This window comes from Drosophila mojavensis, unplaced genomic scaffold (genome assembly GCF_018153725.1).
Source record: "Drosophila mojavensis isolate 15081-1352.22 unplaced genomic scaffold, ASM1815372v1 contig_36, whole genome shotgun sequence".
In the NCBI taxonomy this organism is placed as follows: domain Eukaryota; kingdom Metazoa; phylum Arthropoda; class Insecta; order Diptera; family Drosophilidae; genus Drosophila; species Drosophila mojavensis.
The window spans coordinates 17,475,415-17,488,611 of record NW_025318858.1 but is presented as its reverse complement, the minus strand read 5'-3'; the positions used below and the strand labels follow the sequence as shown (position 1 = coordinate 17,488,611).

General features: G+C 38.5%; 5 protein-coding genes across 7 annotated transcripts; 4 read left to right on the top strand and 1 right to left on the bottom strand.

Annotated features, from left to right (window-relative positions):
• Positions 1-43: 43 nt before the first annotated feature.
• LOC6577093 (phospholipase A1) lies at positions 44-2,022 on the top strand. Its single transcript, XM_002003029.4, has 2 exons — positions 44-737; positions 802-2,022. The coding sequence occupies exons 1-2, from the start codon at positions 686-688 to the stop codon at positions 1,914-1,916; spliced, it is 1,167 nt and encodes a 388-aa protein (XP_002003065.1). The 5' UTR covers positions 44-685; the 3' UTR covers positions 1,917-2,022.
• Positions 2,023-3,828: 1,806 nt separating this feature from the next.
• On the top strand, positions 3,829-4,566 carry LOC6577092 (5'-3' exoribonuclease 2 homolog). Its single transcript, XM_002003028.4, has 2 exons — positions 3,829-4,290; positions 4,358-4,566. The coding sequence occupies exons 1-2, from the start codon at positions 4,034-4,036 to the stop codon at positions 4,479-4,481; spliced, it is 381 nt and encodes a 126-aa protein (XP_002003064.1). The 5' UTR covers positions 3,829-4,033; the 3' UTR covers positions 4,482-4,566.
• Positions 4,567-5,976: 1,410 nt separating this feature from the next.
• Positions 5,977-6,995, top strand: LOC26527598. Of its 2 annotated transcripts, none has more exons than XM_015165493.3 (4): positions 5,977-6,182; positions 6,258-6,490; positions 6,546-6,607; positions 6,664-6,995. In XM_015165493.3, exons 1-4 carry the CDS (start codon positions 6,108-6,110, stop codon positions 6,705-6,707), a joined length of 414 nt encoding a protein of 137 aa, XP_015020979.1. In that variant the 5' UTR covers positions 5,977-6,107; the 3' UTR covers positions 6,708-6,995. The 2 variants fall into 2 exon arrangements, with proteins under 2 accessions (XP_015020979.1, XP_015020978.1); XM_015165492.3 differs by having other exon boundaries at positions 5,979-6,182; positions 6,555-6,607.
• Positions 6,996-9,776: 2,781 nt separating this feature from the next.
• LOC6577091 lies at positions 9,777-10,757 on the top strand. 2 transcript variants are annotated; one of them, XM_002003027.4, is made up of 4 exons: positions 9,777-9,904; positions 9,990-10,228; positions 10,293-10,345; positions 10,404-10,757. In XM_002003027.4, exons 1-4 carry the CDS (start codon positions 9,857-9,859, stop codon positions 10,460-10,462), a joined length of 399 nt encoding a protein of 132 aa, XP_002003063.1. In that variant the 5' UTR covers positions 9,777-9,856; the 3' UTR covers positions 10,463-10,757. The 2 variants fall into 2 exon arrangements, with proteins under 2 accessions (XP_002003063.1, XP_015020977.1); XM_015165491.3 differs by having other exon boundaries at positions 10,401-10,757.
• A 755-nt stretch (positions 10,758-11,512) lies between these two features.
• LOC26528526 lies at positions 11,513-12,282 on the bottom strand. The gene is made up of 2 exons (XM_015165490.3): positions 12,093-12,282; positions 11,513-12,027 (listed from the first exon to the last, which is right to left on the bottom strand). The coding sequence occupies exons 1-2, from the start codon at positions 12,232-12,234 to the stop codon at positions 11,699-11,701; spliced, it is 471 nt and encodes a 156-aa protein (XP_015020976.1). The 5' UTR covers positions 12,235-12,282; the 3' UTR covers positions 11,513-11,698.
• Between the last annotated feature and the right edge of the window lie 915 nt (positions 12,283-13,197).

The window sequence follows — 13,197 nt, the reverse complement described above, 5'->3', positions numbered from 1 at the left end:
TATATATATATATATATATATATATAATTGCGAAGTAGTTTATATAACAATTAAAGATTAGCTAACTATGACGATATAATAATGATAAATCTGGAAGTTACACGAACTCGGGAAAAAAACAAATTCATTCAAAGACTGTGACAAAGGCACGCGTCACTCAAGGCATCGGTTGAGCCAGACTAAATGGCATTTCATTACTGCTGAACTAAGTCTCAACTATACCTGATTTACACCTATGCCATCTGTCTCTCTATGCATTATACATTACTAGAATATGCATTATGCATGGGAGATAAAACTATAGTAAGTAAAACGCCCTAAATCAATTAACGAAATTCCCATACGTCATCAATACTACGAGACTCGCAAAAGTTCAAAGCAGTCATAAGTGTCTCTCACAACAAGTGCAATTATATATACATATATTATATATAGAACCGGTAGAGTTGCTAGTGGGGAACGCGTGCCATGGGCAATGCCAATCCGATCGAACGTAGCTAATCAGTTGTAGGTTGTGCAGGCGGGGAAAATGGCAAATAGCTGAGATTGAGTTAGAACAACTTGTTACTGGTGTCAGTCACCTATATAAAGATATATAAGAAGCGTCTGAACTGATCGTAGGCCACAGAGTCTAATAGTCGCTACTCTAGTGCAGTAGATCCAACCTAGAGCTGATTGATTCAACATGAACTTGACATCATTTGTCGTCTCGCTGCTGCTGCTAACTACAGCTTGTGGTAAGTGAAGATTGCCTTAGAGCCTGGGTAGCAATCCTTAATCCTGATCTCTCGTATGACTCAGCTCAAAGCAATAACAATATCGTTGGAAACTATGAGGCTGAGATGGACGAGTTTATGGGCTTGTTGCTCGACCCAGACGAGGTGGACTTTGAGAGTCGTGGCAACTTTGACGTGGAAGAGCCCGATGACTTGCTGGCCACATTGGAGGCGGACGAGTATGAGGGCGCCGAGCATTGTGTGTGGAATAAGTGCGACAACGACCTGAGCGAGCCCCGTGGCATTGGCAGCTTCCTGGACTTGTCGTTCCTCAAGAAAATCGCCGTCAATCTAAATCCCTTCGGCACGCCTCGGCATCGCATGCAGTTCTACTTGTTCAAGCGCGAGTTTCCCGAGTGCGGGCGCGAGCTGGACTTCAGCAATGAGCGGAAGTGGCGGCACGCCGGCTTCAATAGCTCGCTGCCCACACGGCTCATCGTGCACGGCTGGATGAGCCAGTCGCGCGGCTCCTTCAATCGGGACGTGAAGAATGCCTACCTCAAGCACGGCGACTACAATGTGATTGTGACGGATTGGAGCGCCAGCTCGGCCAACATCAACTACTTCTCGGTGGTGAAGCTAATCGAGGGGATGGGCGCCCAGCTGGTCCAGTTCACGCGCGAGCTGCATCGCCAGCTCCATGCACGCTACGACGACATCTACCTAATCGGCCACTCTCTGGGCGCACAGATAGCCGGCGCAGCGGGCAAATACCTCAAGCCGGAGCAGTACAACACAATCTTCGCCCTGGACCCGGCCGGACCCAAGTTCCGTCATCGCAGTGCCCAGTTCCGCATCGATGCTAGCGATGCCAAGTATGTGGAGTCCATACACACCAGCGGCAACTTTGGCTTCCTCAAGCCCACGGGCAGCGCCACCTTCTATCCGAACTATGGACTCTATCAGCGCAATTGCTTCTATCTGGGCTGCTCCCACATACGCGCCTACCAGATGTTCGCCGAGTCCATCAACTCGCCCAGCGGCTTCTGGGGCACGCCCTGCAAGCGCGAGGGTCGCAAATGGCAGTGCGACCAGCGCCAGCGGCAAACCCAGCGCATGGGCGGCGAGCCCTCTGTGCCCAAGAGGGGAATCTTCTACGTGAAGACCTCGTCCAGCGAACCCTTCGCTCTGGGCAGATAAAGCCATGAAGTTGAATCCAACGAAATATCACATTTGATTAATTAAGCTACCAATTGTAGAGATATTTTAGTTTTAATAAAGACCAAAGAGGGAAATATCATAATGATCGAGTTGAGTATCACTTACTTGAGGGATTTCAATATATGAAGTAGTTGGGCATAGTTTAAATATATTTATGTATATGAATATTCATAAATATATTTAACTTATATTTATATAATTCCAATATATGCATATGGACTTTATATGACTTATATTTATATAATTCTAATAAGATGGATTTATAATTTTAATAGTAAACTAACTATATCAACAGAACTCCTATTAATAGAATATAGAATTATCTAATATACTAGAGAACGGGTATTTAGAAAAGTAACAAGTTTAGAAGTTAACAGCAGAGTGCATTATAGCAGTGCTTTATTAATTCACTGTTAGTTAACATGATTATGTTAATGTAGCATGTTCTTCCGCTAGTCAGTAGGTCAGTTTCAATCAAGCAATCAATTTAGTTGATTAGTTCAATCCGTCTGCTCCTCACATAGCTATTCAATCAGTCAATCAAATTTATCAGTCAATCGCACAGGAAATCGCCAAGCAATTAGACAATCAGTCATTCATTCCTCAGCATATGTGCGCAGGCGCACCTTAAAGCCAGCTAACAGCAATCTGAGCATATCTTAAATCTTTAATACTCCAATCCTATATAGTTCAGTCCTATGACTGATCAGTAACCTACGATTGTCTTTTACAATTCAAAATATTGCACTTCTTGTTGTTGTCTTGAGTGAAATTTAATTAAGGGCATAAACTTGAGCAGTCGCTGCTTCTGCTTCGGCTTCTACTTCTACTCCTAGTGCAGGAGTTGGTATTGGTATTGGTAGCGGTGTGTCCTTAGGGCTGGCAAGGAGCAGGCAGCGAATCAGAGCGCATGCAAATTGGTCTGGGCAATTCAATCTTTGGATCTGTGAAATATATACGCGACTCGTGCACGGCGCTAATTGCAGCAGATAAATACGCCGTGGAGCCCATAATTACGACAGACAGATTACGAGGCGCACTTAATTGTCGACCGTAAAGTGTTTGCCGTATCTGCCAGGCAGCCCCAGCGTAATCCTCCAAGCGAGCAACCAGCTCGATTTTAATTATTCGGCTAGCTGCACCTTCTGCATATTCATTGGCTCCAATGCGGGCGGGGCAGGCTGTGTAGGCTGTTCGCCGACTGCAGAGCTAGATGGCAACATTTTGATTTCCATTATGGCCAATTTTTTATTTTTTATTTTATTTTTTTTGACAAAAACTTTGCGCTTGCTCTGCGTCCAAGGCGATAAGACATTCGAATGGGCTAACAGAAGGCCAAGCAAATGGACTCATAATTGGAAGATGTTAATGTACTAGCCATTTTTCCATTTTCAATTGAAATATGTCTTAGAGTTGGTATGTGCAGATAGTTAGGACCGTATTATTACATTATAAGATGATTTAAAAGAGCGCGCATTTGATAGAAATCGATTCAGTATGGAGAGATGGTTACGAAGAGTTCATTAAGACATTAGATATGTCTAAGGGAATTGATTTAAAAGAGCTTTTGAAGACTTTCCCATTTTCTAGAAATTCACTCAGCATTGAAAGATGCCTAAAGGGAGTGCAAAAAGCATTTTCCATTGCAAGATTTTAAGAAAACTCTTTTTAATTTGCTAGAAATGTATTCAGAATTGAAAAAGACCAAGCAAGAAGAGTAAACATAAACATTTTTTTTTTCAATTATTTATTAGAAGTCTTCGGTTTTAATAAAAAAATGTCCGTTCCATTTCTCAAGGAAAACCTTGTTTGATATTTCTTTACAAATTTCCAAATCAAACTAGCCATGAAGTCGAATCCGAGTTGTGTAGGCTCTACGCTCTGCCTTTACATTTCAGTTTTATTTCAGGTTTCGGACAGAAAAGAGCCAAAAAAAATATATATACATATATTTATGTTTAGAAATTGATAGGGTTTTGATCTAAATTTGAGTTCACTTTTCGGAAAAAATATACTTGAGGAAAAAATAAAAAATAAAAAATACAATACTTAAAAGTAAAATAGAAAAAGAAAATATAAGAATAACAAATTGAAATATGGATTATGGTCAAGGAAACGGCGGTGGCCCATACCAGTCCATGGAGGGCTACGGAATGTCAGCTCCTGACGGCCAGGCTCCGGAAATGGGCCAAGATTATATGCAGTCGCGTGGTGGTTATGGCGGCGGTATGCAGTCATATGACGACGGCAGGAACTGCCAAGGCGGCTCCGCTTCCTTTGGCGGTCCTGGTTACCGCAGCCCACTTCGGTATTCAAAGGTCTTGAGAGAGATGAATTCCCGCAATGGACTCTAGTGAGTTGACCAAAAGATTTTTGAAGATTTAAAATGGTATACTTCTATATATATCCCATATCATTAGCTCGCCAACGGATCAGCGTTCGGGCCGTGGCAATGGCGACTACTACAACTCGCTCCCCGGCATAGGCGGTCCCGAGGGTCAGATGTATGGCCAGCCCCGACAAGGCGGCAATCCGTATTACTAGTCACTAGTGTGGATTTGACTCAATTGTTACCTTTGACTTTTGCTTTTATAATAAATAAATAAAATGCTCTGATGTCAATAGAAAACATTTTCTCTTTTATTATAACTTTGCCAGTGTGAGAAAATATTTCAGGAATATCGGAATGCGCATCGTGATAATATGATCTTTCTTGATTCTGCTTTGTATTACATATGTATGACAGCGTATATTTTTGTATGACAGTTTATCTGAGTTCTAAATTATAGATCTCGTTAGCTTTGCTTTCTCAACATTTCATACTGACGAAATGTTCAGAATTCTCTTTAGTCTTTGAGTTCTGTTTGACGAAAGCAGAGCTTGAATTTTCAAAATTTCCTTTTTTCCGGCCTTTTTTCCCATTCTAAATTGAAATTTTTGCAATATGTGCTATGGATGCAGAAAGGTGCCGGCGCCGCCGCGATTCTTCATTAGCAACGCGGCTTATCGCTACGCCATGCGGGAAAAGCAGCGCGAGCGGGAGAGGCATGCACGCAATGGTTTAAATGAGTGAGTGTCAAAATACTAACTAACTAACTTGTTTGAAATGTTTTATGATCATTCTATATTCCATATCTGCAGTCCGCCTTGCTGTAAGCCAGCCTGCGGCTGTTGCGGTTGCAATGGATGCTGTTGATGCTGAGACATGCCAAAGAACTGTGTGTGCTGTGGGGCGATTAACTGTTAAGATATGAAGGAATATTTTGGAAAAAGGCCAAGACCCAAGCAGAAACATCAATCGACTGCTGTCATTCACAATAGAGATAAACAATAAAATGCATCCGAGTTGCAATAGCACTTTCCACACTCAAATCCATTTAAATTATATCAAATTGCAACAATAAAGTATCTGTATGTGCATTCGTCAATTATCAAATTTGTTTTCCTATAGGCACAAGAAATTGAGGCTACCTATAAGAGTCAATTATATGAGTTCTTGAAGATCTATCAATTGCGGAGCTAGTGTAGTCATATAAGACTATTTGCTAGCTAGATATCTATCTGTATTGACTAAAATTTCAATTAAATACAATTTACTGCATTAATTCCATATGAGCAAACGCCCATTTATATATCCATTCATGTTATGTCTAAAATATGATTATTCATATATCTGATAAACATTGCGTTTATATAGATATAGACAGATAGATATATAGATATGATTTAAGTGTTTATAAATAAATAGCTAAAAGATATTAAGGAATCTTTCAATTTCTTTGAATTAATTTAATTTTCATATCTTTTCGATCATGCCATGCAAGATTTCAGTTGTGAATGATCGGCATTCATTTGGCCAAATGTTGTCCACCAATCTACATAGAATTACTCTCTATCACTCACTCTGTCTTTCTAGTTATATTTATATAAATATTTTTATTACATATACTTTTATTTACTATGCCTTCTCTACAATGCAAAAATTTTTAAATCAAGTTGGCTTTTCTCTGTCAATGTTTTCTCATGAGCTGAAGCTTTAACGAATTTCATTCATTCAGAACATTTCCTTTGACTACAATCTAAAATTAGACCTACAAATTTTCCATATTTTGGCAGAGGCGATATTTATTAACTGTATAATCCAGGTTCAGTTTGTTAATTGTAAAAAAAATGGATTACTTTGAGAATGCACAAATTGGTGGTTATCGTATTGAAATGCCGTTTCCCCAGCTTTTTTATCCCGAGGTAAATTTGAGATACCGAATTTTTTTTCATTTAATTTTTTTTTATTTATTTATTTTTTTTTAAATTTTCCTTTAGATGAATTCCGTAAATAAAAGCTTTGATCAAACTGCCATGTCAAATATAAACAATTGCGGGATCCAAAGCGATTTTTATGATAACGGCGTCAAATCGGATATCGACCATCTACAAGGGGACGGGTGTAACATGAACTACCATCAGCGGCACGTCACAAACAACCCTTTTTCCTATCGCTGCTCAGAACGCCAAAGTCGAAGAGCTCGGGAGATGCGAGCCCGCAACGGCCTGTAGTAAGTATCCCAGATGGCATCCTCTATTGCGCTCTATGTAATGCTAAGTCTGAAGTTATCACAGTACCCCGAACGATGGTTGCGATAAGCGGAGCGAGTACCCACAATATGCTGGAGGTATGTGCCCCATGAAATCTTCCCATTGATCCCCAACTGCACTTACCTCTTTGCAGATCCCACGGGTCAGTCGATTACAGTCAACTCATTGTGGCAGTAATGGATATAAAAAGACATCTAAGTGTTATATATATATATAAATATGCATTTATATAGCTATGCTGCGTATTGCTTCTAAGATATTTTTGTAGTAACGGTGGTCTTCGCTTATAAAATGTTTTGTTATGGCGAAAACTCCACTGTACTTGCTCACCAGAAGAGTGAATGGATCATGTCAATAGTATCAAAATTCTGAACGCATTTCTCTTATTAACGCCAAAATTGTCAAAAATTTTTTTTCAAATTTTAAAATTATTAAAAATTTATCTCTTTACCGAGATGTGTGGAATTCTCGTCTATTATTTCTCACATATAATCCTATCGTATATTAAATGATATTTTATAAATATATTTAATAAATCGTAAATAATAAATTTCAAATTTGGATATTAAAAAAAAATGAATAAAAAATAAAAATACAATAAAATAAAAATAAATAAATTTTATTTCAAGGAAAATAAAGCACAAAAAAATATATATGTATATATTTTGTCAAATAAATTTATTTAGAAAAATAAAGCACATACAATTTAGACATTTTGTCAAAAAATGTATTAAGGAAAATAAAGCGCAAACAAAAATATAATATATTGTCAAAAATTTGTTCAAAGAAAAAAAAAAAAAAAAAAAAGCACAAAACATATATTTTTGTATGGAAAACAAATAAAAAAAAAATTATATATATTATATATATTTTACATTTATTTTATACACGTATATATATTTTTAGAGATTTTATTTAAAATAAAATTTTACAGCTAAGCCGCATGTCTACAGGGCTACATAATCTTCGCCATTTGGGTCTTTCGTATTTCTATTTTTTGGTCGTTATTTTTTCTATGCGAAATGAGACGAGTTCTTATGGAGATAGGGAGTTTCGAGCGGCTAGGTTGGACCTGCTGTGGGGGGTAATTAACGTGTGTTTTATGGCCATTTGCCACAGCATAGAAACTCACGCAGCACCACTGGCAGCCACTGCGGATGGGGCCCAAGGCGCAGCACCCCCGCAAACCCAACAATGAATGCAATGAAGGATTAAAATAAGAAAGATGTGCAAATAAAATATTTTACAAACGGACAACGAGGACAACTTTTACAGCCGGTAGGCAACGGCACGTGATGTGGGATGGCTTTGTGACCATTCGAAGGACTGCATGGTGTAATGGGAGGGGGTGGTGACGGTCCGAAATGCGAATGGAACATGTCGATGGGGCACGTTGGGGCAACTAGACCTGGTCGCAAACAAAGGCAACCGGACTTGGCCTCGGACACACTCTCTCTGTTTCTCTCTCTCTCACTCTCTCTCTGTCGCTCTCTTGCCCTGTGCACTGCATGGAGCATTGTCAAAATAAATCAATCGGTTTTATGTTGTTTCTGGAATTTTTGTTTGCTGTTTTGTTACTTTGTTGCCGACGTCGACGTCAGGAAGCGGCAGCCCAAGGGTTGCAAGTGGTGCAAGTGGTGCAAGTGCTGCAATTGGCTGCCAGCAGCGCCAGCTTGTGGTGGCATAAATCAGTTGCTCGTTGGACGCATTTATGAAAGGATAACAACACACACACACACATACACATAGACACGGACACACACACACACATAGCTCAAGCTCATAAAAATGCATAAGTTAAAAATGCTGTAAATAAAAATACAACAATTTTGTATAGAGCAAAACTCTAGAAACCTGCTCCGCCCACTGATCCGTTGCGCCCCTTTGATTTATCTCGAAGGGAATTAAGATGTCTCAAAAGTTGCAGCGGGCAGCATTAAAATGCCATTGGTGCCATCGGAGGCAGTCATAATCGTTCACGCATCCTTCAGCACCAGCTTCGGCGGGTTCAGGGGTCAGAGGTCAGGCAGGCAGGCAGGCAGGCAGGCTGGTTGGTTGGTTGACTGGTTGGGGCAGAGAAAGTTTGTGGTGCTTCTCTGCTGCGTTTTCTTTGGCTCGTTTTGCAGAACGTCCAAAGTGATTTCCTCTTAGTATTTTCAAAAACTTTCACCCAAAAGGTGTTTACTTACCCACCCACACACACGCACACACACACGCATGTACTTTATGGACATGTCCTGCAATGGCACTCCACACTCTAATGAAGCAGATTCCGTAGCGCATTTGCGTCCTTAGCCGCAACTCTTTTAATCCCTAATAACTTTTAAGCAAGTGACTTTGCGCACACAAAATGTCCAAATTCATCATCCTCACGGAGCGTGTGCAGAGTGCGGAGAGGGCTTTTGCCTAGGTTGGCAAAACCTGGACAGAGGGATTTCAGCTTTCATGTTGAGCCCATAGACTTATACCGAAAGTTCACTTTACACACACACACACACACGCGAGCTCACATCATTAGTAAATTGAAAATTTACACTAAAATGTTTCTAATTTCGGTTTGAAATTTTGCTGCATTAAATAAGGCCAAGTGAAAATTTGCATTTGAAAAGAAATATTTAGAAAATCTAAGAGGATCGTTATGAACTTGGTAAATTGTTTATAATATGTAATGACGTTATACAATAAAAATAAATAATTTTAATAATAATAATGATAATTCATAAAAAGTCCAACATAATTAAAGATCACCATTAAGATTTTTGTATATATTATAGGTATTATATATATACATAGGTAATGGCTACGTATATTATAGGCAATGGAGCATATAAGGCCAGAATAATAAAAAGAACAATAATTCTAAAAAAAAAAAAAAAATTAAAAAACAAAAAAAAATAATTTTAATATATTAATAATAATTTATCAATATTAGTATTAATATTACCATTTAAAATAATAATAACCCTGTCGACTGGTGGCCAACTGGTCAATCGGTAGACTGCGCATCAACAAAAATCACCAGGGAAAAGGATTAGAAGTCGCGAGGAAGTTCTCATATGTCTTTACTTTTATGCATTTCACTTGCAAGATTATTAATATTACAAAAAACAACAGCAATAATAAATATAAATCTGAGCTCTTAACAAAAGTTCGAACACTCAGTTTCGTAAAACAATGAAATTTGATTGATCTAGTGAGCAAAGCCTTTTCAAAAGGTGAGCAAGCCCTGCTCAGTGCCTTGGGAGCTCACTTTTATTCTTACGTTTGGGCTTAACACGTTTTTCTAAAAAATTTCAAATTCCTTTTTCTTTTAAATTTTCAAAATTATGGAGACCTACGGAATGGCAGCACCAATAAATGACACTGCGATCGACGTGAGTTTACGGGAGAATATTTCTATTTCGCCAAAAAATAATTCTAATACATGCCTAATATATCGAAAATTTCTATTGCGTGCAGTGCTATCACCAGTATGTCGCTCAGACCGGTTATCGCTGCGAACTTCCCGAGGACGGGGACCACCTGAAGGCGTACTCCGATTGTCCCGAGCCTGCCCACTACAACAGGCTGCACGATTGGTATCCCCACAGGTCGAGGAACTATCAGGATGATTGTGCACCCTACAGGGATGCTAATTATCGCTCCTCCAGACGGGATGATGTGAATAACGGCCGATACAGTTCCCGAAATGGACTATAGTAAGTGCCAGTCCCATTCGAGTTGAATTACAACTAATTTACCTATATCCCATCCCAATTGCAGTTCTCCTGCTGAATTACGCAGAGGCGGAGGAGATACATTTAACTCGTTGCCAGGTGAGCCGAGATTCTTTACATTCCCCGCACATCTACTTCTATCATCTACTTCCAGCAGGTTTGGGCAGTTATGAGCGCTCGATGTGGCAACGGGGATCACGAAATCGCTGGTTCTAGTTAAAAAGAAATATTGATATGTGGAAATCGGAAGTTAATATCACTCACGGAGAGTCGACTGCTAAATGCGCAGAAAACGCACCAGTGCTCTTCTAAATCGTTGGATCTTGATGTTAAATGTTCTACTCTTAAATTTTTTTGGCAAATTAATCTATAGTTGGAGCGTGTATAAAATATGTATACTGCACATGGAAAGTCTATACTACCTACCTAATACCCTTATATGTATATGACTATTTGAATAGCTCTGAATATTTCCAAGCTGATAATAAACAGAAATCGTATGAAGTATAAATTGAGTATTGAGTTCATTTGATTATGAAGCCTGAGATGGAAAGAATAAATAAATAAATTTAACATTCAGTTATTGATTTATTTAATTAGTTTTGCCATTTAAATATAAATTGAGTTGTGCTTGCGAATCATCAATCTAATCCCATTTTAATTAGCAACCTGGATCATGTCATTTGATATTTCTTGATTATCATTTCTGTTCTAAGCTTACATTAATAAATCAAAATATTTGGGGGAACCATATTTCTAACCTGGTAAAATGATTGAAATAATTCGCCTGTGCTTACTTAGGGTATACAATTATTCTATAATGATATTTATACTCCGACTAGTTTTGTAAATGTCTATTATACAAAAAAAATAAAAATAAAAATAAAAAAAAAATAAAAAAATACATATTCTATTTTTCTTTTGCCAAATTAATATTGAGGTGAGTTATGCCAAAAATAAGACACTCAGTTGAAGCAAAGCCAATTCAGAAATGCGTTACTTTTATGTAGAATGGCATAGATTTAGCTGTATGAAAATTTTACTGTTACCGAATGTTATATTTAAAATATCTGTAGCTCTATTGTTAATTCAATTTGCATTGCTCCTATTGGGCTATTGTTTTACTAAATTCAGGATACATTGTCTCTGATCACACCGGGAATATATATTACCATATACGAGATTAAGTAATTAATATAGTTAGAAAACTCGAAGCAATTAAAGAATTTTAGAATATATAGCTACACAGCATAAGACAGTTGTGAATAAGATGATATATAATATATTTGAACAATATAGATGAACATTTTTACATTTTTCCAACATATTGTCACCTTGAGTGACATCCCAATTTTCATTCTTGGGAATTATTGGATTTTGATTTTTATTTTGATTTTTCAGCTACGTTCATTATCGTGTTCACATCATCCGGAATTTTACTTTTCGGGAAAATCATTTGTCCGCCGGTGAAACGTTCCGACCACCCCTAGTAGCATTCCAATCTTCTTTATTCTGCATCAATTCAATTATACTGGAAATCGACCAGTTGGATGCCTCAACATTGACTGAAACTGGGTTTGGCATATTTATCTCCTGCTTGGGTATTTTCTCGGTATTCATGACGACCGCATCCCGTTCAGGCTTTTCTTTAATACATTCTTCTTGCTTTTCATCGGAGCCAAGGTCTTCCGATTCGTTCAAAATATAGTTCCGACGTTTAAGTAAATTCCACCCGATCCAGTTCTCTATAGAGCCTAACTTGAATTTCGCATAATAGCGAACTATTTGGAGTAAATCGAATAACCAAGTGTGAGCATTTCATTAATGCAAAATATTTTACAGTTACCTTGAATTGTTAAGCCAGTTTGATGATTTTTCCTTCTCCAAGTTACACTGACTTCACGATTTCCTTTATATTTATATTTTTTATATATATGGATTTTTGACCGTTTACGTGCTTTAGAATTTTTCTCAGTTTTGCCTTTCATCTCTGTGCTTTGTAGTGACACTGAATAATAAAATGTTGTTTTCTCTGTAATGAAAAATTTATATGTCAAGTCACAAAATGCTGAGTAGGCGACAGACGGGCCATTCGATAGACTTGCTAACAATCGATATACATCAATGTGAATGACAATTAGTCGTCGATAGATTCACATCTTTCAGTCGAATGTCGACTATATTGAGATAGTTATAAATAAGTCATATTCATGAAAAAATACTTCTTTTACAATCAACTCCTTTAGCTCCTTAAACAAGAAATATATTAATAATTTAATTAAAAATTTGAGGCAAATATATTTTTGTTGTAAAATCCACTTTCGGCACCTTTCCCTGAGCACAACAGAACTGTTTCGTTCACAATGAGCAAAATGGACAGCATAGAAAGCTGTGAGCGTATTGTGAAGATGAGCTGGACGAGCGCCTCAAGACTAACGACAATAGTTAGATATCCTGTTTAAGGATCTGCCCCCCACCCAACACCCCACATTCCACACCCCATGCGCATCCTGCGCTCGCTCGCTCATATTTAGCTTGTCGCCCCGTATAGAAAGTGGCGGTGTCATAAATTAAAACTTAAACTTTTGGAAATGTCAAGTATAAAACGGTAAATCTCCGCACATATATACCGAGAAGCACTCCTCCAAACGAACACACACACACACACACACATAGAGAAAGAGAGACGCCCGTCTGTTGGAAATGAATTGCAGCAACAGGATCAGGGTTGGGGGCTGGACTGGTCTGTTGGCCCGGATGGGACGGACGCCCATTGAATGCGCATGTTTTAGTTTTTGGGCGGCTGCCACCAGATACCGAGGGAGGGCAGCTGAAAAACTATACAGGGAACCAAGAAAAAGCACAACAACAAGGCCAGCCAACAGCAGCAGCAGCAGCAGCATCAGAGGAAAACTCCACCCGTTTCACATAAATTTGGGAAAAGCAAACTT